The sequence below is a fragment of the Zophobas morio genome, unplaced genomic scaffold (assembly GCF_036711695.1).
Source record: "Zophobas morio isolate AGI-343-1 ecotype UQ-CSIRO unplaced genomic scaffold, CSIRO_AGI_Zmor_V1 ptg000108l, whole genome shotgun sequence".
Classification (NCBI taxonomy): domain Eukaryota; kingdom Metazoa; phylum Arthropoda; class Insecta; order Coleoptera; family Tenebrionidae; genus Zophobas; species Zophobas morio.
This window is the reverse complement of record NW_026972213.1, coordinates 2,421,721-2,447,227: the sequence shown is the minus strand read 5'-3', so window position 1 is coordinate 2,447,227 and position 25,507 is coordinate 2,421,721. Positions and strand designations below refer to the sequence as shown.

At 34.1% G+C, this 25,507-nt stretch overlaps 3 protein-coding genes and 2 pseudogenes across 4 annotated transcripts in view; 3 read left to right on the top strand and 2 right to left on the bottom strand.

The window, feature by feature from the left end:
- The window catches only part of LOC135144785 (protein prickle-like), an 889,236-nt gene that overhangs the window by 748,558 nt on the left and 115,171 nt on the right, over positions 1-25,507 (bottom strand). The gene's annotated exons all lie outside the window — the stretch shown is intronic.
- LOC135144729 (piggyBac transposable element-derived protein 4-like) lies at positions 3,009-5,000 on the bottom strand. Of its 2 annotated transcripts, XM_064076787.1 has the most exons (3): positions 4,731-4,903; positions 4,127-4,671; positions 3,009-4,071 (listed from the first exon to the last, which is right to left on the bottom strand). In XM_064076787.1, exons 1-3 carry the CDS (start codon positions 4,804-4,806, stop codon positions 3,085-3,087), a joined length of 1,608 nt encoding a protein of 535 aa, XP_063932857.1. In that variant the 5' UTR covers positions 4,807-4,903; the 3' UTR covers positions 3,009-3,084. The 2 variants fall into 2 exon arrangements, with proteins under 2 accessions (XP_063932857.1, XP_063932856.1); XM_064076786.1 differs by having other exon boundaries at positions 4,127-5,000.
- On the top strand, positions 6,725-8,538 carry LOC135144679 (myrosinase 1-like; annotated as a pseudogene).
- Positions 17,157-18,980, top strand: LOC135144753 (myrosinase 1-like). The gene is made up of 5 exons (XM_064076823.1): positions 17,157-17,252; positions 17,305-18,073; positions 18,126-18,563; positions 18,619-18,725; positions 18,780-18,980. The coding sequence occupies exons 1-5, from the start codon at positions 17,206-17,208 to the stop codon at positions 18,904-18,906; spliced, it is 1,488 nt and encodes a 495-aa protein (XP_063932893.1). The 5' UTR covers positions 17,157-17,205; the 3' UTR covers positions 18,907-18,980.
- On the top strand, positions 19,735-22,391 carry LOC135144752 (myrosinase 1-like; annotated as a pseudogene).

Sequence of the window (25,507 nt, the reverse complement as noted above, 5' to 3'; positions counted from 1 at the left end):
AAATCGAAATATACTACTATAATTAACAACCAAGTAAGTGAATACACTTAATACTTTATAAGACATCTACAATATTTTGTTAAAGTTATAGGATAATTTTTAAATTATATGCATAGGTGCGTATTTATTGCTCTTTTAAGATAACTTACATACCTGAATGGCCTACGGAAAATTTTAGCCCATCAGAAGAATGAACAACATCGTCTATAAAAATACACGTGCAGGCTGAGTTACTTGAAGACAATCGTGACGAATTGACTTATTTAAAAGAAACTTTTGGAATCTACAGTCACAAGGATTTTCCTGTAAACAAGTCGAAAAAGATGCTGATTCTGACATAATTAAGATCTCGATAGAAACTGCCAGAGATACTAATAAAATTGTCATAGTTGTGGGTCAAGATATTTTGGTCCTTTTGAATCAATTGAATTCAAATACTAAATTATGACATTTATCTTCTCAAACCAGGTTCTGGAAATGTAAAAGATCTATTTTTCACATTCAATAGTTTCAAATATGAATCTTTCAAAATTATCGTTGCATTTCAGTATTGTTTTTCTGGTTGCGATACAACATCTGGGCACAGCATAGATAACAATCAGTAGAGACGGCTCGCCGTTTTTCGTGACCCGTTTTCGTGGGTGGTCGTTCGCATTATGACCGAATGAGGGCGCCCAACTGACGTCTAAAATATTTGAAATTTGGCAGTTTTGTTACAATATTTTTGCCAGTTTTGCTTGTTTAAGACTGCTTTTCCGGTAGAATTGTACAAATAGTATAAAAATGTAATTTTCGCAATAAAAGGTAACATCTTTGTCCGATGAATTTTCATACCGGATCCCTGTTGTGCGCCTTATTCACTCCCTCGTGTTTGGAATTCTTGGAAAAGATAGTAAACAACACATTTTTTGTTTAAAAAGTCGTCGCAAACGAACAACAACGGTGGTTATGAATAAAATAAAAACTGTAACAAATCATCGTGTTTATAAATTAAATATGGACTTTTCTTTTTTCTTATTGCGATTCACGATTATACGATTTGAGCAAACTAGACAGTTTGCAATAAATTGCGTACACGATTCAATTTTTGAAATTGTAAATGAAGTGATACTTTTTAAATTGGGTGGCGACATCTAGGAATAGTTTAGGCAACGACCACCCATGACGGCTTAAAATTCGGGTCAGAAAGAACAAAGGCGCCGACACGAGCTGTCTCTACTGATTGTTATCTATGCTGTGATCTGGGTTTGCCGGAAATGGAAAGAAAAACACCGTAAATTTTTCTAATATATAAAATTCTCGTGTCACAGTGTGTGTAACCAAACTCTTCCGAAACGGTTTGACTGATTTTTATAAAATTTTCTGTCTATATTCGGTAGGTCTGAGAATAGGTCGTAAACTCTTTTTTATACCCCTAGGTGATAAGGGTGGCCCACTCAAAAATTTTTTTTTTATTTTTCGTACAAAATTTGTCATTTTTATTTTTTTAAGATTGGCTTCAAAAAATACATATAACCCTAAATTTTCACCCTTCTACCACCAACTCCCATTTTGTAGTAACGATATTAGTATCTTTACTTTCATCCACAGATAGGGTTCAAGATGGCTGTTGAATATAATCATTATTGTCGTACGATAAATTTTTATGTATAATTTATAATTTAATTTAATTACATATAATTTATTTATTTTGATTTAATTTTTTATTTAACTACTAAAATATTCACTAGAAATAATTTATATGGCAAAACAACGTTTGCTGGGTCTGCTAGTTAGACGATAAAAATTTGTCAAATGTGGCCAATATTTTTTATAAAAAACATGCAAACAAAGAAGATATAGCAAAAAATGGATTACAATTAATCAAATATATTTATAAATGTAAAAATGACAATATAACACTGAATCAATTAAGATTTCGAAAATCAATTGGCAAAAATTAAATCATCTTTCATATTGACAAATCTCCTACCAACTGGATTTTAAATTTTGGAGTTTATCAGTGTTACATGGAATCTTACTTTTCTCGAGTAATTAAATTGTAAATTTTAATAAATAGCTCAAAATTTTATATAATCAAAAAAAAATGCGAATTCGAGTTTTTCGTTTTTTTGGATTTCCTGTGAAAATATAGTGATTTATACTTTTTTTACACCATCAGAAAGTAGAGATTTAAATGAACAAAAAGCACACCGATTTTTTTTAAAAAAGCAAACATTTTGACGTGAGAATTTTCAATTGAAAATTAGGGTCGTTTTTTGATATTAAACAAAATAAGGGGGAAAAATAAATATTTTGAAACAAAAAAATTATAGTGAGTTTGGGACATAAATAGGTAAGTTTTCACCAAATTTCGTGAAAAAAAAACTTTTTGTGGGAGATAAAAATAAAAAACCAAAAACTCGGTTATTTGCATTTTTCGCATAAATTTTGAGGTTATGTAAAAAAAGTCTAAATACAAAAGTTGTAGATCCTTTTATTACTTAGAACTTTGCGATTTAACTTTTTTCGATAGGACTTGTGGTTTTGCCGAAAATCGTGATAAACCGTTTTCTACCCTTAAAAGCTCATCCTCTTCCACTTTCCGACCTCAAATCGCCTGTAAATTATTTTTCCTTTTATTTTTGTTATATTTTCTTCCTTTTGCAATGGGTATCATCCTGTTCTAAATTTTTTTGTTCTCAAAATTTATCGGCCCTGGCCTATTAGGCAATATGCTTAATGACTAATGTTTCAGGTATTATGCATAATTCCTGTTCCTCTGTTAGTTATTATCAATATTACCTAAACGTTTCCGTTACTGTGCATAATAACTAAAAAATTCAGTTATTACGCATAATTCCTAATGTTTCCGGTTATTATGCATAATAACTGACAAGTTTAGTTATTACGCATAATTCCTAAAATATCTAGTTATTATGCATAATAACGTATTTCGGATATTAGCTGTAACATATATAAATTTTGAGTCAAAAAATAGAAATACAAATCAATTTTTTTTACCTACTTTCAAATTCCTAACCATTAACTTAATATCTAATCCATACAATAAAAAACTACTAACAAAAAAACAAGTATTAAAATCTATTTATCGTATCCATGAAATATACGAAAACAGGGTTCTAAACACAGGCCTGGTTTATCTTTGCATTTCGGGCAATAGAAATTTGTCTGTTTTCTAATTTTATTCTGGTAACAAACTTTGCAATCTTTTCGCTGCACTCTTCCCTTTGTTGCCTCCGCTTTAGGTAGCGAAGCAGGTAAATGCACCCCTTCAGGTACCGCCTTCTTTGGTTTTTCTTGTTTTGTTCCGCCCACAAGATTTTCTATAATATTAAGCCGGAAGTCGTAAAAGTTGGCCCTCAGTCCCGAGTATTTATTGTATAAATACCAAGCATTCAGAAGTAATATTTGTAAGGTGTGGAGACCAAGTTTCTTATACCACCTTATGGTCTTTCTGTCACAAGCATTGTACGCCAACATTTGGTCCTTATGTTCGACTCCCGACATGAATTTATTATAGTAAATTATGGCCTCTGGCTTCATTTTCTTCTGACCTCTTCGGTTTTGTGTTTCCTGTAGAGTAGCACTATACTCGGTGCTAATGAATGTCACTTCCCTTTTGTCGCGCCACTTGCCCATTATAATACCATTCAATTCATCGCATTTTGCTATTACGTCTCCTGGTTTCAATTTTGTGTTTACTACGTCGCGACAATTGTTTTTCCTATTTGCTCGTAGCGTACCTGTACAGTATGTTGCTCTTTCCAACAATTTTTGTACCAAAGAATGACTGTTATAAAAATTATCCATAAAAAGACTGTGCCCCTTATCGAAATGTTCCCTCATAAGTTGCAGCACTACTTTCGATGCATGCCCAACTCCACCTGTAATGTCTTTGGCTCCACTGTAGACCAACAGTTTTAGAGTAAGCCCGTTTGGTTCAGCCAATACATATGTTTTTATTCCATATTTATGGGCCTTGCCTGGTAAATATTGACGAAAACCAAGACGGCCTCTCCACGCGAGAAGAGATTCGTCTATACTGAGTTCCCGGCTCGGTGAATAAACCTAAAACAACGTAAAATGTAATTATGCTACTCTATAGTATGAAGAAATGACTGACCTCAAACATTCTCTTATTAAAATAATCGACAATTGGTCGAATCTTGTGTAGTTTATCCAGGGGAGCGGTTTTATCAGGTAAGGGATTTTTCGCCAAATGTAGGCATCGTAAAATCAATAAAAATCGATTTCTAGACATACGCTGCGAGAAGCAAACTAAATTGAACAAATGGTGGGTGCGCCAGTAGTCCTGTAACCTGTTTATGTGAATAGTTCCCATATGGAAGAATAAACCCAAAAACACACGAAATTCTTCTTTTGTCAGAGGTTTCCATTGGGTAATTCGGGCTTTCTCATATCCAGATGAAGACAAAAACACCTCTTCGGCGTACGCGTTAGTTTGCTGCAAGATGTCATTATAAAGTTCATCCGTCACTAGCAGATTAAAAAAATCAGCAGGAGTATTTCCATTTGGCTGTATTTTCAGCGCCGTGTGTCCTGTGAAAAATAAATTTTTTCGATGTTTTAGAGGCGCATCACTCCATGTAACATCGAGCACTTGTGCAGAATCATCAGGATCTGCAGGCTTTGTCGGGTCTGCAAGCTCTGCAAATGGATCTTGCACATTACTTTGTAAATCTCCTTCATCGCTACTTATGTTGTACCAATCATGTTCTTCTTCTGAGGAGCCATCATCTTCGCTAGTGTCAGAAAGCTCAAAAAAGCGAGCAAGTTCTTCATCCGTTAACGCTTGTGGATTTTTCACTTCAACTTTCCTCCTTTTAATTCCGGAAGGACCAGGCATGGCTTCATCAGATGTTTTAGTTGATGGAGGACCCGAAACACTTTCACTACTCATTGTCGATGTAAATTTTTTTAAAAAGATTTAATCGAGAAACCGCAAGAGAAAAGAACGTTTAGTTGCTGTTCGCAAAAGGCCGACACAGACCAAACTGCACTTAAAGCAAGCCAACAGCTGTCGCGCCACATTTTAGAGGTGCGCGCGCTTAACGTAGCGTGTGCGTGATCGGCCTGGCGCCGAATCCCAGCATCACTCAGCATGTGCGTGATAGGCACTGAAAGTGTTAAAATATGAAAATTTCCGTGACAGAACACAATTAGTGGACCTCTTACCTCTATTTTTGTTTATGTGACCAAAATCACCAACATGAAGTATCAAAAATTAGTACTAGTATAACTCAACTAATAACTACTGAAAAAAAAGTGAAATAAAAAAATATCTGTGTATCTGCGCCATTACTTTTGTATCTAGATACAGATATTTTGTGCTTAAATTCGATTTTATCTAGATACAGATACTAGATACCCAAAAATGTATCTAGATACTTTATTTAGATACAAGTATCTAGATACTGCCCAACACTGCTAACTGCTGTTATATTTTAGGTGCTTATGATGTAAACCCAAACACTATTTTCAAAATGGCTTAAATCGCAATTGCAAATAACCAAACAGTGAAAAATTCCAAACTTTCGAAAAAGGTTGATTTATTTATCAATTAAAGTAACACTCCTATTTAATAATAAAATTTAAGATAAACATCAATTTTAACTGGTTTCATCTGCTACAAAACAGCTGTTGAATTGGATTTTTTTAAAAGCACTTTATTTTTTATTTTATTTATTTAATACTTAAGATTAAAAAAGAATAACACCACTCAAACGCCGTGCTAAACACTTGACAATCAATATTATCTAAAATCCGTAACTAAATGTCACCATACGCAAAACAATTAAAAATAGAAGCGAAACTCGTATATAATCACCTGGTGTTTGTAAATATAAAATAGAACGTATGATAAATAAAATTCCCTATTCTTCGATTACAAAAAAACCATAAATTCTTGTAGAATATAAAATGTTGTAAAAGCATGGCAATTTATTTTTGTTAACTTGTTTTTATTAAATCATGTATTAAAAATTTAATAACTTTCTCAAAAAGGTTATGGTAAATGTAATTACTAATTCATGTTTCAATTGATGGGATTTTATTTTCTTAACTTGGCTCCCTTCATCAAAAATTATAATTTAATATCTAGTTTTGACGCTATCAATTTTTAATATCCGTGTAGCATAGCCAAATGTCAGTCGAAAGCAATTATTGCTTACTCTGTATGTATATCAAATCAATTTTACAAAATTCCCAGAAACATGTATATTTTTTATTGTATTACGACAGTCGACGATGGTCGTTAGAAACTTTGGAACGGAATTAGAAATATAATTGCTTCCATTTTCCCATTTAAAAGCATTACTTTAGTAAAAGAAACTACCCAAATCTATTTTAAGTCACTTCTTTTCAGAAAACAGTAGTTTTTTCAGTTTTAAGCACACTCGTTTTATTTTAAGACATCGGATTGCAAAAGGAGGACAATCAAAGTTTATTCTAATTCTTAAATGAAACACTTTTCTCCACTATTAAAGTTGCATAATCCTGCAACGACCCCGCCCTTGTCTGACAAATTTCACTTGTATCTCTTGACAAAGTGGTTTCGCAAACAGCATCAAAATTTTATCATTTATTTTAAGTACACTCGGGACACTACTCCTGATAAATGTTTTCACTTATTCTATCTTAACTAATTGAACAAACAGTGATAAGTACTCAGAATTAAGTGTTTATAAGCAAATACGTTGCAAAACCAGAAACGTAAAGATTTAGTCAAGTTTATAACAATGAAGCATAGTATCTTTTATACTTTCCTGGTCTGCTTTTTGTCAAGGTAATAGTAAAATTATTCAGTAATTGCTTTGAATTAGATAACTTGTTTATCTGCACAGACAAACCAATGGAGAACCAATCAACAAAAAGTTTCCCGAAAATTTTCACTTTGGTGTAGCCACAGCTGCATACCAGATAGAGGGAGCATGGAACGAAGACGGCAAAGGTGAAAATGTATGGGATCGTTTCCTCCACGAGAAACCCTACATGGCGGCTTACCAAAATGGTGATATTGCTTGCGATTCTTACCACAAGTATCTCGAAGATGTACAACTCATGGCGTACTTAGGGGTCAACCACTACAGATTCTCTTTGTCTTGGTCTCGAATTTTACCCACGGGTCAAGTTAACCAAATAAATCAAGCAGGGGTCGACTACTATAAAAATTTAATCAGTTCCTTAAAAGAAAATGACATCGAACCTTTTGTAACGCTTTATCACTGGGACCTCCCACAACCTCTTCAAGACATCGGGGGATGGCCCAATCCCCTACTCGTCGATTACTTTGCAGAATATGCTAGATTAGTATTTACACTTTTTGGTGATGAAGTGAAAAACTGGATGACGTTTAATGAACCAAAACAACCTTGTCAATATGGACATGGGTATGGTTATTTTCCGCCAGGTTATGCAACAGATGGTATTGGTGACTATATGTGTGCACATACTATTATCAAAGCCCATGCAAAAGCGTATCACATTTATGACGAAGAGTTTAGAAATGAGCAGAACGGTCGAGTATCCATTGTTATTGACACCCCTTGGTATGAACCCGGTAGTGATAGTGATGAGGACAAAGAAGCGACGGAAAGACTACGTCAGTTTAATGTAAGTTCAAATTTAATGTCAAATTACATTTCTTTATTCACTACTATGTTTAGTTTGGATGGTATGCAAATCCCATTTATCATCCTGATGGTAACTATCCGCAGGTTATGATAGATCGTATAGCTGAACGAAGTAAACAAGAAGGATTCTCTAAATCTCGTCTCCCAGAATTTACACCAGACGAAATTGAATACATTAAAGGCACATATGATTTTTTTTTGTATTAACAGCTATTCAACAAATCTAGTCAACTGGACAGAAGACTTTGCTATAGGAAATCCCAGTTGGGATGCTGACGTTAGCGTTAATACTTATCAAGATCCATCATGGAATGGATCAGCAAGTCCCGGTTTGAAGATCGTACCATGGGGCATAAGGAAACTAATTAACTGGGTAGACCAAACCTACAACCATCCAGAAATCTTTATAACTGAAAATGGGTACCCCGATGATGATGGAGAGTTAAATGATCCTCAAAGAATTTATTACCTTTCGGTACAAAACAAGTGCAATTATTTAATTATAAACTGAATCTAAAACAAAATATTTTAGGAATATATGAGCAATGTTCTACTGGCGATATTAGAAGACAATGTTAATGTTACAGGTTATACCGTGTGGAGTTTAGTAGACAACTTTGAATGGTTGCTGGGATACACGTAACTTAACAAATTGCCCTATAAAAGTAAAATATTTATATTAAATATTTCAGAGTAAAATATGGATTGTACCAAGTTGATTTTGATAGTCCCAATCGCACTAGAACTATAAAAGATTCGGCAGAATATTATAAGACTGTCATAGCTACAAAGTGTCTCGTCGATACCTGTGATGTCTGATACACTTTACCTACCTGTCAAAAATTATATTACATAATATATAATAAATGTACATAAGATATAATTCAACTTTTACACTAATAATGTATTAATGTATGCCTTTTTAAAATAATTTTATTTTTCAAGAACTAGACTGTACCTATATCCGTGGTCAAGTTGACGACATTAAATGTGTTGTTAAAACTGAAATGTGCAATTCATTATATCGTATTATTTGTGACGCATGTATATTACGTATGCTGTAATCGAATATTGCAGTTTATTCTACGAGCAAAATTCATGGATTTTTCAATTTTTTTTAGCTGTCACAAAAAATTGTTCTAAAATTTATTGAGTGTTAAAAACTAATTTTATTTGTTTAAGTTCTAAAAACATATACACACAATTTTTGTTTGGGAGGAACCAATCATGATCATCAAACTATGAAAACTTAATAAAATTATGAAAAAATTGTCAGAAAATATTGTTTATTTACTATTGGACTTCTAGAGAATACTACAATTCTACAATATTTAACAAAAACTTAAAACCTGTAGGCCAGATGGTAACATTTTCGATATTTTAAATAAAAAATTTGACCCAGAAATTCTAAACGCAAAATGCTTTAGATATTTACCATATATAGAAACTGGAAGATAAGTCTCTTCTTATAGAGATTTTTGTTTCTTTTAATGTATTACAACTTAGGTTTTTCTAATCAGTGTTCTAAAGGTGCTCATTTTATCGCAATAACGAAATACTCAAAATAAATAAGACTGACATAATCTCATCATGACTCATTACATGAGTATGACTCAGATAGTTATACCAGATAAATATTTATTTTATTATTAAGTAACATCACAATGTTTGTTTTGGAGAAAAATTAAAAACTAGATAAGGAAAGGACCCATAAAACTGAAAAAGAACTCTGGCAGCCGGAATCAAAAGGATTACTTCATTTAATCCGTAAGGTCACAGTAAGATAATACCAAGTGACTTCCGTAATTACGAGTACTAAAACAAATAATGATTTGACGGAAGTCAAGACAAAATGAAACGCCGTTAGAGCTTTTATTTTTCCCTCCACACTGCCGATGATTGATCATGATCACTTAACAAGTGACGTAATAAAGTCTTTTAATCTAGTGTGTTTGATACGAAGTGACGCTGATCAACATGATCAGGCTTTTCGAAAAACTTTCGAGCTTATGACGTTTTCCTGATAGAATCGTTTCGAATTTTGACAATATTGGTTGATTTAAACTGAAAAACTTTCGATTCTTAACTACATTACTTTACAGTTGACCCTTCAGAAAACTTAGCAAATGCAAACCATATCACGTGCCATGGACGGTTGAGACAGTACTGCCCTGTGCTTTTACCAGAAAAAGGTCTTTTCAGGTAGATTATCAGTAAGCGGGTTTAAGACATCCGGCTCTGACGGCCTACTGAATTATAATGAGAACTAAATTGGTGTAAAGCCATAAACGCACTAAATATTTGCGTCTAGTATATTGCATTACACCTACGTGTAGTATCTGATTAAAATGTAAAATTACTTCAGTTCTAAATAACCGCGCGTATTTTAAGTATTCATTATTTTTCTGTGAAATTATTTTTGTTAGAAAGCATAATGTCAACGCATCTACGATGCTGGGTCTGTTGAGTACAATGTTTAAAGTCAAAAATTATTATTCGGTCCGTGTAGATTGTAGTTGTAAGTCTGTAAATCTTATCTACGTTGTAGCTTTATATTCTCTCAATACCAACCAGCTAGTAGGAGAATTGCTGAATCGATTCTTTACAAAGTAGATAAGCAAAATTTCTTCTTACCGTGGAATATTTTGATCATGTTTCCTCCACACATTCGTATGTTCATAAATTGTAACAAAAAAATCTACTATTCTTTTCGAAACTATATTTCAACCAAATTAATTGACCGGTCGACTAAAAAAATGTATGAGTCTTTGTTTTAATCATTATTTTCTGATTCTCTATATTGAAAAATCAGGAAAAACTGTTTTCTTGTCGATAACTTTGCTTTTATCAACTTGTTGCAAGTCTCATCTGATTAATTCAAAAGAGCTAAACGACTAAGTGTTGATGCCTCCATTGCACATAAAATTAGGCCTTGTGAAGCAATTCGTAAAGGCTCTTCGTCAAGATTCAGAAGCATTTCAATATTTAAAGAAATTATTTCCGAAGATATCAGAGGCCAAAGTCAAAAAAAATTTTCATCGGGCCACAAATTAAACAAGTATTTGCCAGTGATGAATTTTCAAACGTACTCAACATTCAGGAAAGACATGCCTGGTACAGGTTTAAAGCAGTTGTTAATAATCTTCTAGGAAACAACAGAGTTGAACATTACAAAGATCTTATTTCCACTATGCTTGATAACTTCAAAATTATGAGTTGCAGAGTGTCCCTTAAAGCACAGTATAGAGATCATGATCTCTATACTGTGCTTTAAGTGCATATGTTGCATGCTCACTTGGATTAGTTAAAAATAACATGGGTGCTTATTTAGAAGAGCAAGGTGAATGATTTCACCAAGACATGCTGGACTTTGAACGCCGTTACCAAGGGCTATACAGCGAAAATAATATGGAAGATTACATTTGGGGGAGTTATTAATTATTTTATGTCTCTTTTTTTTTAATAAACGTGATTCAAATTCATAAAAAAAGTTTTTTTGTTAATTTTTACATGTAATAAATGTATATAAGTAGGAAAATTTTCTAGAAATCTTAATTTCAATCTGAACGCTACAAAAGCAAACTTTTTCTAATTATACAATTTTTTCCTTATTTAGCAGTGTTCAAAGAATAAGAATCAGCTATACAGAACCCAGACTCATCATCACAATTGTGAATCGTTCATTACACATTTTAGAATAATTCCTAGAGGTTTATGAATTGTAAACTCTACATTGTGAGTTAACAGTGAACATCATCATCTGATAAAGTTCACCTTGTGCGTCTCACCGTTGAGGTGACCGAATTTAAATCACAATTTTCGCGCTGAAATTAATTAACAACGGCGCGAAATCACACTTGAATAATTTGAATGTGAAAGAGGAAAAAAAATCAATTAAAAATCGTTAAACATAGGCAACCAAATATGCATGTTGTGCCCCAGACCTCAAGGTAGTTCTGCATGGCGTAGCGTCAATCTGAATGTGTTTTGTGAATGTAAACACGTGGTAAGAGCTAGTTTCAATTAGTTGGTTTGGTAGTTAATAAAAGGGAGGAAGCCTTTGTTTAACGACAATCAATCGTAATTTCTATAACGACACAGTTTTCCTCAAACCGCGCGGCTAATTCTTGGGGCCTTTTATTCGAAAAAGTGCGGACTGCTGTTCAACGCGAAACACGTGCTGTAAATTTGATTTATTGTTTGTAAATTCACCAATCTAGTTAGTTTTTCTTAATCGTCAGCTAGTGTTAACGCAATTTAACAATCAGATTATTTAAATAAATCAAGTGCTAAAAGATTTCATGAAATTCACTTAATCAGGAAAATACCTTTGTTCTTTAATTACGAATAGGTTTCTTGATGCATATACTTAAGTGTTACATTATAACTCTTCTTAATTCTTCACACAAGATTGCTAATAGTTCATTTACGGCAGTTAAACAAAATTCATTATACTGCGAATTGGCGGGGGGTTAAAATAATTTCATCCCTTAGGCGGTTATCATCGTTATTATCCTCGTTATCATGATTACATCACTGAGGCTTGTCCTCACAACGCTACAGATTGATTACTCCATCGAGACATGTCCTTGCAACGCTAGAAATTGATAACATCAACGAGGCTTGTTCCTCGCAACGCTAAAATAACACCATCGAGGTATTTCCTTGCAACGATAAAAAGTTATATAACCGAGACGCTTTTTTCCTCGCAACGATGATTGGATATTTTTGTGTTTGTTTATTATGTGTTTTGTTGGGGTAACCAGTTCGCGGTATTCTAAACTCTCAAAGTAAATTGTTTTTTTTTTTAGTAACCAATCACTTAGATCATGACATAATTTAACATAATGTAAACTCTTTGTTTGATAAAGTGTGGCAAGTATTAATCTCATGTAAATTTGGTAACTTTGCAATGTTTCACCTCATGAAATTTGTCTTTATCTCACCATTTCAGCTTCAGTAATTTTCTTTGTTGTATAATTTTAATTGAACGTAAATTTCCATGCTCTGCAGTTTTAACCTATAACCCTCTTTCGGAGGGTTTTACAGCGAACGGCAGCTCTTTAGCCGGGGCGGGTCGCGGTTCGGAGAGTTCTTATTATTTTTTTTTGTATTGGGCGCCACGTAGCTTCCTGTTGGGGTAGTTTACTCCGCTACGTCGAGTAAACAGTCGAGAAGAATCAAGCCACAAGAAAACACAGAAAAAAAACTAAAAATATATTCAACGGATAATAAAATTGACAAGTGTTGATTAAATGAAATTCATCTAATATTAAAAAAAATACCCTTAACGTCCAGAAGGGACTATCACTGAAATATATTAAAGTAATATAGCAGAAAATGAAATGTATTCATGTGTCCTCGTACAAACTATCTTGCGATATGATAAATTAAAAAACAAAAAAACTTCCAAGAATTTCGATAAAGATAGCTGTGACCGGGCGACTAAATGGAAAATTAGAACTATAAGGCGTTAGAGTGGACTTAGCTCGTAACCGTAGTTATCAGCAGCTCCTCTTCGTCTGGATTGGGATTGATAAAGAAACAGCGGCGTCACAGACCTCTGGATCCGAAGAAAAACTTCAAGGTTAGCGGCGGCTCCGCAGGAACAGCAGCGAAAATCAAAGTCGTCGGTTCGATATGGTCTCTTCAAGGGAGCAACAGGAACGACAATAAGTTACTCACTACAACGGCATCACGATAAGCTTGGTTCTTCCAGGAACTCTCCACTTGGGTGCGGTGATAAAAAAACGAACGATAAAATTCCTCTTTTCTGTGGTGGACGATACGAAAACGGCTCAACTAAACCTCTTGCTTCGAACAAAACGATAAAAATCTCTATCTTGAGTACTTCCTCTTCGTCCTTCCACTTCCTTCCTTCAGCAACTCCACCAAAATCTTCTCGAAAACTTCTTTTCTCCTCTTCGGCTACGTCCTAGCACTTCCTTCTTCCAGGATCTTCGCCAAAACCTTCTCGAAAACTTATTTCCTCCTCTTCGGCTACGTCCTAGCACTTCCTTCTTCCAGGATCTTCGCCAAAACGCCTCACGAGAACCTCCCTCTTCCCCTATCAGGTCGATACTCTCTCGAATATTCTTTTTCGCGGGGTGGGAGTACCAGCGCATTAGCAGTGCCACGACGTCGTTTGACACTCCCCATAGGCAACCATGATGTCTTAGATGCCGGCACGTAAAATATTGCATCCCCAATAAAACAACCCTTTTTTTTTAAGAAGGGATGAAACAAAACAATTGGAACGTTTATCTCTTCAACAAAATTGAAACGTTACAAACCTAACATAATATTTTATTTGCACAGGTTTATTTCACACCAGATCTTTGTTTTATAAATCTTTGCTAGTTTCGATCATGTAAATATTTTTTTGATGAATGTTTCTATCATAAATTATATGATGTCCAATTTTAAATCTCAGTTAAGAATTATTTGTTTGTTTAAAATTTCACAAGATTGTATGGCGAATTTAAATGTTGTTTATTGCTCTTTTGAAACTTGTTATTAATATCAGAGTTAAAAGGAATTGAACATTTAAAAAATGGAACTGAGATTAAATATCACCGAAACACGTAGCAGAAGCGCAAGGCGCGGCTCCTAATGGTGGCTAACGGGATTTTTCGCGCCATCTGTACAAGTGCAGGCTTTGAATAGATTCAGTGGGAACGGTCTGGAGGATGAGGTGTTGTCAGCTTAACTTCACTCCTAGTTTTCGACCAAAACGGCCTGGTTAGAACGGCATGTTCGTCATGGACATGTGCGGTGCGGTAGCCTTGCCGATAGATAGAATCACCGTCGCGAGGGAGACCAGCCCGGATCGGGGACCCCAAACTCCGCTTATGCTAGAACGCTCCAGGGGTACTTCTGATGTGCTCCTGTTAACTGCCGTAACTTTAAAATCTGCCGCCACACGCCCGTAATAACTTGTGTATTTGCATCCAGTTACTTTAATTCACATTTTGTTTTGTTTTTATTAAATTTGTGATATTCAAATATTTGCATTGATTCCAAACAGATGTATAGGATTTTGTGGTTGTTCGTTTTTCATATGTGTATGTCCGTCAATTCGCGAGTGTCTTTTCTTTCATATTTTTAAGGTGTTAGCAATGTAATATGTCTCTGAATATAGCCCTAGGGAGTTTTTGGAGATGAAGAACGATGGCGACTTGGCCCTGTTGGGCCACCAGAAGGGTGCATCCGAGTCACTTTCATTCTTCGCTTCTTTTCCTCCTAAGGAAGAGTGCTCTTTTAGCCTCTCCCAAATTTTGTCTATTATTTCTTGCGCTCTCAACTCACACGCAGTATATGCTCACTTGCAGGAAAGAACGCCTTCCGGCCATGTTTAAAAAAAAACAAACAACGTTAAGTTCCCATTTGTTAGACGATCACAGCCAAGGTCAAATTTTGAATTTTTCGAGGGCCTTTCCAACTTTTTCAAGGTCAATTCAAAGGCGGGAAGTTTGGGTTATCACATCGTTTTTTTCCTATAATCAATCTTACCTGAGAAAAGATAATCAAACAAACTGATAGGAGGCAACCAGTTAAACACGAAATCTCCATACTTCCTGCCTTTATATAACTCATGTTTTGCTTCAATCACAACATTGTCTCTACAATACTGGATCCAAAAAAATTGGTCACCGATTATTTAGACAGGACTTTCCACTTCTCCGAAATACTGCGCGACAAATTCAACTTCTTTGAAAAATTATATTAAAATATGGTTATGAAAATTTAATATATAACCTGTCCACAACTTTCTCTATATAATCCAAAAACAGTTTTTTTTTTTAAATAGTTTGTCATTATCCTCTCTCCGTGCAATTTTTCATCACGTATTTTTAAAAATCAATATCTCAATTATTTATGGAAATTTCGAAATACGGTTTTCACCACTTTCAGATTACAAACCTGTATAAGTCTTAGAAAAAATATTATCGACTTTTTTGTCGAAAACGACATCCAGTAAAAAGTAGCCTTTTCGACAAAACCTGTAAGCTGAAAAAATAGAGATACAACTATTAACTTCCCCGGTAAACGTAGTTTTACCTAATATGTACCCATCTATAAATATATGTATATACTATACTATATATAAATTTCCTCAAAAACAGAGGGCGAGGCAGATTTAGTCCATCAATGTATCAGCATCAATGGTCATCAAGTGTGTAGACAATAATTACTACAAGATTCTACATTAGGACTAGAATTCCTAACATTTGACAACCAAGTAAGTTTTTTTTTGGACACACGGCTAGCGAATATTCCAATGCAGCTGATGGACAACCTGTCGATGTGGACTCTAGCAGTTCAAACACATTACAACTACAACCCCTCCCTCATGAGAATTCCGAGTTATCTGAACATGTTTCAAGGAACATAGAACACACCAAGTCCTAGTACAGCTTGAGTGAGCACAAACAGACCGAAACAAATACGTCCCAAAGCTTACATCAACAATAATTCTTAAAAACCACAACAACTTCAACGAAGCGAGTTTCTCCAGAGGTCCAAGATCATACACTAGAATTTGGAGAAATTCAATTCCTATTAATTCATATGATTAGAAAGAAAAGGCTCTTCTAGAAAACGATGAAACCCACTGGTCGAATCATAGATTTTGATTCTCTCGCTAAAATAGAAATTTCCTTTACAAATTGTAATAACATTCAATCTTGGTGATTCAGTGAGCATTCCTCCGCTACGTGATATTGATTTGATAACAACAGAAGTTGGTGATACTTTTGAGATGTCATACACCAATGGAACTCAGTTTAACTTTTTGAGAATAAAAGCACTATTATACGTGTCGCTTTAGGAAGATGTAACAAAAACTAAGCTGGATAATTCGAAAACTGCCATTGTGAGATAGATATAGAAAAAAAATAGTAATACGCTTAACGTCGAGATTTTTCACCCGTAATTTGAGATCCATAATATCCACGATTATCTAGTACCCTAATAACTTAGTGGAGTTCTTAAATGATAGACCAAACAACATCATAAAAAATCGTCCACACTGGGTTCAACCTAAAAAGATCTTAAGCTTCTAAGAAAACTGCACTAAGTGGTGTTCCCGAGGATCAGTTTTAAGTCCGCTTTAATTTCCATATGGTTCAAAAAATCTTACACGCACTCCTAAGTTTTTCGACGTAATAGTAAGCTTAGTACTTTTTTTAATATTTGTAGAAAAAAATCTGAAATAGGTTTATAATAAGTTTTGCTAAACCCTTGAAAAAAAAAATGCTTTTTTTTACTAAAAATTAAAAATCGAATAAATAGTACACCTATATTTGATATTTTTTTATTTTTCTAAAATCAACATCGTATCAGCACGTTCAAAAAAACTCTAAATCGTTATCACTGACAATTTATTTATTTTTGTACATGTACTTGAAATACTACAATTGATAAACAATACTTTCACTTATATCTCAACCAAATCTAGGAACAGTGATAAATGCTGAGAGTAAAGTATTTAAAAGTAAACAAATTGTAAAAACAAAATCACAACAGTACCGATTAGTCAGAATCCACAATGAAGTTGATATTATTTTATTGTTTTGTTCTTGGCTTTTTATCAAGGTAACAAGAATTCACTCAACATTTTCTGTCCGTTTTACAATTTAATAAATAGAAACACCAATGGAGACCTTGCCAATAAAAAATTTCCCGAAAATTTCCGCTTTGGTGTCGCCACAGCTGCGTACCAGATAGAAGGTGCATGGAATGAAGATGGCAAAGGTGAAAATGTGTGGGACCGCTTCCTTCACGAAAACCCTTTTATGGCAGGCTATCAAAATGGTGACGTCGCTTGCGATTCTTATCACAAGTACCTCGAAGATGTGCAACTCTTGAAATACCTAGGGGTCAACCATTACAGGTTTTCTTTATCTTGGTCCCGAATTTTGCCAACAGGTTATGTTAATCAAGTAAATCAAGCAGGGGTTGATTACTACAAAAATTTAATCAGCGCCCTGGTAGAAAACGGCATCGAACCTTTCGTAACCCTTGTTCATTTTGACCTTCCACAACCCCTTCAAGACATCGGTGGATGGCCCAATCCCCAACTTGCCGATTATTTTGCAGATTATGCCAGGTTGGCTTTTACACTGTTTGGCGACGATGTGAAAAACTGGATGACATTTAACGAACCAAAACAGCCTTGCCAGTATGGACATGGGTATGGTTATTTTCCTCCAGGTTATGCAACAGATGGTATTGGTGACTACCTGTGTGCACACACGATCATCAAAGCCCACGCAAGAGCGTACCACATTTATGACGAAGAGTTTAGAAGTCAACAAAACGGTCGAATATCTATTGTTCTAGACACATATTGGTATGAACCAAGCAGCGACAGCGATGAAGATAAAGAAGCGGAGGAACGACAACGTCAGTTTACTGCAAGTTTACAACTTTGTTAAGTTCTGTGTTACATTAGTTTTTATTTTTTAGTTTGGATGGTTCGCAAATCCCATTTATCATCCTGATGGTAATTACCCGCAGGTTATGATAGATCGGATTGCTGAACGAAGTAAACAAGAGGGATTCTCCAAATCTCGTCTCCCAGAATTTACAACAGACGAAATTGAATATATTAAAGGCACATACGATTTTCTTAGTCTGAACACTTATTCAACATATTTGGTCAACTGGACAGAAGAGTATCCTATAGGAAACCCTAGCTGGGATGCTGACATTAGTGTTACGACTTATCAAGACCCTTCTTGGATTGGCTCGACGAGTCCAACTTTAGACATCGTGCCATGGGGTATGCAAAAAGTACTCAGCTGGATAGACCAAACTTACAACCATCCAGAAATTTTTATCAGTGAAAATGGTTATGCTGATAATGGAGACCTAAATGATTCTCAAAGAATTGATTTCCTCTCAGTAATAAATGAGTAAAATTATTAATGCATCCAAAATATATAATTCAACATTTCAGCAATACTTAAGCAACGTTCTACTGGCGATATTCGACGATGGTGTTAATGTTACAGGTTATACAGTGTGGAGTTTAATAGACAACTTTGAATGGTTACTGGGATATACGTAAATTGAATTTACACTACAACTCTAAAATATATACTTAAATGAATATTTCAGGGCAAAATATGGATTATACCAAGTTGATTTTGACAGTCCCAATTTAACTAGAACTATAAAAGAATCGGGGGAATATTATAATAATGTTATAGTCACAAAGTGCCCTGTTGATACGTGCGAGGACTAACTTAGTCTATGTACTTTTACACAATTGTATAATCAAGTATATTGCTATCGTATAAAACACTTATTACTAAATAATGTTTTTTGATCATTTTCTTTTTGACTATTTAGATTACGTATGTTCGTTACTATGCTGACGGTGTAACATATGTGAAAATAATTGTAAATGCTGCTAAACTTTTCATACCATCAAAATAAAGGTTTCTTGCTTCCGTCTATCTGTCTGTCTGTTTATAGATCGACTATTTTAATTAATATCACTAATATCATAAACTATCTATTGAAAATCAAAAATAAGCAGCTATTTGGTTATTGTAAACAAACAATGAATTATTTTGTAAACAACTATGAATAGTTTTAGTTTAATAATTGCGTATGTAAAGTGTTACTTAAAAAAAAGAACACAGAGTTTTTTAAGTTTCTTTAAGTTCATGAAGCACCAACTTTGATAACAATTCAATGAAAAAAATGTCATTGTTTTATCTGAAAATGAAGCTATTTGAGTTGCTAATAAAACTGATGTTGTTACCTGAACTGAGCCACTGAAAAATAAATACTAAGATTTAGTTTCAATTTTTAAAATTTTTAGAAAGTAAAATTTTTGCAGTTATATTACTTATTCGTTTCTCCCCTAACTATGTAAAACAGAAATACGTTATGTTACAACCTTCTTTAAACAAAGTTCAACGCACTGTCTGTGGAGTTGACTATAAAGAAATATGATTGTTAAGACAGTGTTTATTTGTGTTTTAATCAAACTACATAAAAATATAAATAATAATTATCGAGGTCAATATTCTAGGCGTGAATAACGTAGTGCAAAACCGTTTCCAGTAAAATAATTTAGTGATTTCGCACAACCAAGCATGTACCCAGCTGTACAAATGCTAGTGAAACCTTAATGTTACAAAAATAACGTATTTGTAACCAAACAATTACAACTGGATAACAATGAAGTTATTTTGGTATTACTACTTGGTAATTTCCTTTTTACTAAGGTAAAAAAAAAAAATTTTTCTATTTTCATTATTGTCTCGCTTTAATTTATACAGAAACACAAACAGCGAATTCACAACTAAAAGGTTCCCAAAAAACTTTCTCTTTGGCGTCGCCACTTCTGCTTACCAAATTGAGGGAGCATGGAACGAAGACGGCAAAGGTGAAAATATCTGGGATCGGTATCTTCACGAAAAACCTTCTACGGCAAGTTTTCAAAATGGTGATATTGCTTGTGATTCTTACCACAAATACCTCGAAGACGTACAACTGCTAAAATATTTAGGGGTTAACTACTACAGGTTTTCTTTATCCTGGTCTCGAATTTTGTCTACTGGTTATGTTAATAAAGTAAACCAAGCTGCTGTCGATTACTATAAGAATCTAATTAACGCTTTAAAAGAAAATAAAATTGAACCCTTTGTGACGCTGTATCACTGGGACCTTCCGCAGCCTCTCCAAGACATCGGTGGGTGGCCTAATCCGCTGCTTGTCGATCATTTTGCAGATTATGCTAGATTAGCTTTTGCATTATTCGGCGATGATGTGAAAAACTGGATGACATTTAATGAGCCAAAACAAACTTGTCAGTATGGGTATGGGTATGGTCTGTTCTCTCCAGGTTATGCATCTGACGGCATTGGTAGTTACTTGTGCGCACACACAATTATCAAAGCCCACGCTAAAGCTTATCACATTTACGACAAAGAATTCAGAAGCCAGCAAAATGGTAGAATATCTTTTGTTATCGATACACCTTGGTACGAACCAGGTAGTGACAGCGATCAAGACAAAGAAGCAGCAGAAAGAAAACTTCAGTTTTCAGTAAGTTTTTCGTATTTCCAGGTAATTGCTAAAACTTAGTTTTAGTTTGGGTGGTACGCGAATCCCATTTATCATCCTGATGGTAACTATCCCCAAGTTATGAGAGATCGTATTGCTGTACGAAGTAAACAAGAAGGATTCTCTAAATCCCGCCTGCCAGAATTTACGCCTGATGAAGTCGAGTATATTAAAGGCACATACGATTTTCTCGGTCTTAACACTTATTCAGTACATTTGGTCAACTGGACGGAAGATTATCCAATAGGAAATCCTAGCTGGGATGCAGACACTAGTGTCATTACTTTTGTAGATCCAACATGGAATGTATCCTCAGTAATTCCCGATGTAGTAATCGAACCCTCGAGTATAAGAAAACTGATTAACTGGGTGGACCAAACGTACAACCATCCAGAAATTATTATTACTGAAAACGGTGTTCCTGATGAAGGAGATTTAAATGATACCGCAAGAATTTATTACCTATCGGTAAAAAAAATAATCCTGAATGTAGCAAACTTATATAACTTATATCTTTTTATTGGCTTTTTTGACTATTACTTTCAAATGTTGTCAGATTATACCACGTTTAATAGCCTTATTTTGATTTTTTTAAACTTAATTAAAAAAGAAGTTATTTGGAAAAAAATTAGCATGTGATTACCTGTGATCGTGTTTTATAAATTATTCTTGATATTTAATCCCGAATTTATATATTTATATATACTTCGTAATGAAACAGAAATACGTATTTTTTTAGGAATATATGGGCAACGTTCTCTTGGCAATATTAGAAGATAACGTCAATGTTATGGGCTATACTATTTGGAGTTTATTAGACAATTTCGAGTGGTTAATGGGTTATCAGTATGTCTACTTTAACTTAATAGGTATGTAGAAAAGTTTAAAATATATGTTTTAGTGCAAAATATGGATTATACTATGTTGATTTTAATAGTCCTAACCGTAATAGAACAATAAAAAAAATCAGCAAATTATTACAAGAAGGTCATAGCAACAAAGTATTTAGTGGAGACTTGTCACGACTAATTGTGAATATGAAATGAATGAAATATCTTCAGGACACGCTGTAGATACATTTAAATATTTATTTGCGAATGTCACTTATCAATGATTACGTTTCCATAAATATTTGCAATACCTACTACATTTAGATAGTGCATCTGAAAACTTTGATTTACGACTGTAAACATGAAGGTAACCAGAACAAACACTATAAAATCTTTAATAGTTATTTTTAAATATATCTTTAGTACAGTTGTATACATACACAGTGTATAGGGTATAGGGGAAAAATTAGAAAAGAGTGAAACTGATTTTGAGACCTCTCTTTCCACTAATAAGACATATAAGTAAAGTATTGTCGTATATCAATTAAAAAAACAAACATGAGTAAAAAACAGAGAAGGTAATGTGACCATAACCCCATTATGAGTTGGAAAAGGTTTTTAATGCACTTGGCACGTGGTCTTCAAATCTCCCCAGTAACCCAAAAAGTAACGCAGTAAAGTGAATAGGAAAGTTAAAAACTTATGAAATTGACTGTACAAACTATAATTAAAAATACACTATGGAAACTAAAATGTCAGTCATCACTGGATTCAACGAGCACATGACACTTTCATAACAAAATACCAGATAAATTTTATGTTTTGCAAAGTTTTAATTTTGTTAACTATGTGTAATTTTTATAAATAAATACATAATATTATATATATATATTCCCCTTTTAAAATCTAATCATTTTTACTTCCCGAACGTAAGCTAAGGAAATACATATATATAGTAATCGAGTCTATCGGACGAATGGCCACTTTTACATTTTCTCGACTTTAGATGATCCCTGGAATACGAAAAAAGTAGTCTCCCGTTTCCGTCTGTCCGTCCGGTAACTGTATCCATTTTTATTAGACACGTAATCTCCGACCCTGCTGCAGCGCTTGTTGGCAAATTTTGTATGTATATTAGAAATATCATGTAGATGTAGATCATGTTGTTGTGCTGCTGTCAAAGCCTGGAAATCAATCGGCAAAGAGCATCTGCCACAACATTTTCACTCCCTGCAATGTGGAGAATGTCAGTCGTGAATTGACTGATGAAGTCTAGGTGTCATGTTTGACGGGGCAAGAACTCGGTATTCTTCTTCCGAAAGGCGTACGTGATCGGTAGAGAGCGGATTTTATGAAATTTGCATATCCTTTATTTTTTGCATATAAGTCTTGATATTTAGTATGTGAACGAATCATGCTAATTAAAAATGAATACAGCTATAAAAAAATTGCATATTTGCATATATTTGCTTTCTGCTGCATATTTCACGTAACGGGCGCATATTTTGCATATTTATCAATTTTTTGTGCTAATTTAAAAAAAAAGTCATTCTTTTGGCATTTAACTAGAAAGACGAAATTTCATGAATCATTGCAAATATTCTCCTGAGCTTCAAATAACTAGGAAATGTTTGGGTTATATGGTAGTTTGGAGAAATCACTGGGTGTTAAGCCATCCTTCCAGGTAAATTCAGGCCCTAATTACTTTTGGAAACACGGTTCATTCCCAATATTTTTGTTCGTTACTTAAGTGTATTAATGGTGTGTTTTATGGTGGTCGAAGGCACGTTATCCTATTATTTTTCATTGTGAGTTTGCATTGAAAGCATCTAAGGTAATACAGGTGTATCAATATGTCAAAGATAACTTAAATTAATTTATGTATTAAACCTTTTCCTGAACTTATTCTTCAAGAAGGAGCTGTGTTTTGTCGTGCCTGCTCTATTTTTTACAACTGTGGACGTAGTATGCAGTTTTTCTATTTACAAATACATACTTTAAAATCACGGGAAAACTTTTTGTTAGAATATTCGAAAAATATTTAAAAATAAAGTGTTACCAAAACAGTAATTAAATAGTCGATTTTTACTTCCCGAGCGTAAGCAAAGGAAGTATTGTAATCGAGTCCGTCGGCCGACTCTCTACTTTTACGTTTTCTCGATCTTTCATGACCCCTAGAAGATGAAGAAATAGGTCTCCCATTTCCGTCTGTCTGTCCGTCTGTCCGTCCGTCTGTCCGTCTGTCCGTCTGTCCGTCCGTCTGTCCGTCTGTTGTCCCGGATTTTTATTAGACAGATAATCTCCGAAAGTACTCGACCGATTGTTGTGAAATTTTGTACTTATATTAAGAATATCATGTAGATGGTAAAACGCTAACCAAAATTTGTCTAATCATCCCCACCACTAAAGCGATGACGTCACTTCAAAATTGTACATAGTAAATGGGTTTTCAATTGTATAAAATAACATAGTCCTACACATGTAGTTTACAACTCTGAATCGACTTTTCACCCGAAACGTCCAGATTTTTGGAAAAAAAATCAAACTTATAAAACAACATTTTGAAATTTAATTTTTAATCTGCTAACCAGAATGCTTTGAAATGTTGCAGATGTTTTAAGGCTATAAAGGGCATCATAAATCTTTAGTCAAAAAATATTTGCTTATCCCCTCCAAAAACTTGATGACGTCAGCTCAAAAGTTTGTGGAATAAATCATATCTAAAATGTACAAAATATGATGAGTCTGTACTTGTGATCTATCACTCCATTCATATTTTTTGGATTTGCATATACAGGGTGACTCAAAAAAATTAATGAATGCGTAAATATATTTTATTGATTTAATCAGGAACTACAAAACCGAATGCTCTGAAATCTTGCAGATGTTTTAAGGTCATAAAGAGCATAATAAATGTTTAGTCAAAATATATTTGCTTATCCCCTCCAAAAACTTGATGACGTCAGCTCGAAAGTTCGCCGAATAAATCATATCTAAAATGTACAAAATATGATGAGCCTGTACTTGTCATTTATCACTCCATTCATATTTTTTGGATTTGCATATACAGAGTGACTCAAAAAAATTAATGAATGCGCAAATATATTTTATTGATTTAATCAGGAACTACAAAACGGAATGCTCTGACATCTTGCAGATGTTTTAAGGTTATAAAGAGCATAATAAATGTTTAGTCAAAATATATTTGCTTATCCCCTCCAAAAACTTGATGACGTCAGCTCGAAAGTTTGCCGATTAAATCATATCTAAAATGTACAAAATATGATGAGCCTGTACTTGTCATTTATCACTCCATTCATATTTTTTGGATTTGCATATACAGAGTGACTCAAAAAAATTAATGAATGTGTAAATATATTTTATTGATTTAATCAGGAACTACAAAACGGAATGCTCTGACATCTTGCAGATGTTTTAAGGTTATAAAGAGCATAATAAATGTTTAGTCAAAATATATTTGCTTATCCCCTCCAAAAACTTGATGACGTCAGCTCGAAAATTTGCCGAATAAATCGTATCTAAAATGTACAAAATATGATGAGTCTGTACTTGTGATTTATCATTCCATTCATATTTTTGGATTTGCATATGCAGGGTGACTCAAAAAAATTAATGAAGGCGTGAATTTATTTTATCGATTTAATCAGGAATTACAAAACCGAATGCTTTGAAATCTTGGGAATATTCTAAAGTTATTATAAGTGTGCACGCGGGGTGCCGTGAATTAACTTTGCGCGAAGGACCGAGAATAACTGAGAAGTACCACTAACCTGGAGTATCCTGCTGTAGGTGACAGGGGCCCCTGGTTCTTGGTAGCCTGATTTTGAGAAGCACAACGAGGAACACGTGAGAGTAAAAACCGTTCACTCATGCACCTTGTACGTTCAGTAGCGTACTACTTCCGCTCACTCGCGC

Excerpts from the sequence above, each read along its gene's own strand:
- LOC135144729 (XM_064076786.1), bottom strand. The coding sequence starts at position 4,924 with ATGAGTAGTGAAAGTGTTTCGGGTCCTCCATCAACTAAAACATCTGAT. Across the intron at positions 4,072-4,126 it reads TTAATAAGAGAATGTTTGAG|GTTTATTCACCGAGCCGGGA; the intron begins GTCAGTCATTTC and ends ACGTTGTTTTAG.
- LOC135144753 (XM_064076823.1), top strand. The coding sequence starts at position 17,206 with ATGAAGTTGATATTATTTTATTGTTTTGTTCTTGGCTTTTTATCAAG. Across the intron at positions 18,074-18,125 it reads AACGACAACGTCAGTTTACT|TTTGGATGGTTCGCAAATCC; the intron begins GCAAGTTTACAA and ends TTTATTTTTTAG. Across the intron at positions 18,726-18,779 it reads GAATGGTTACTGGGATATAC|GGCAAAATATGGATTATACC; the intron begins GTAAATTGAATT and ends TGAATATTTCAG.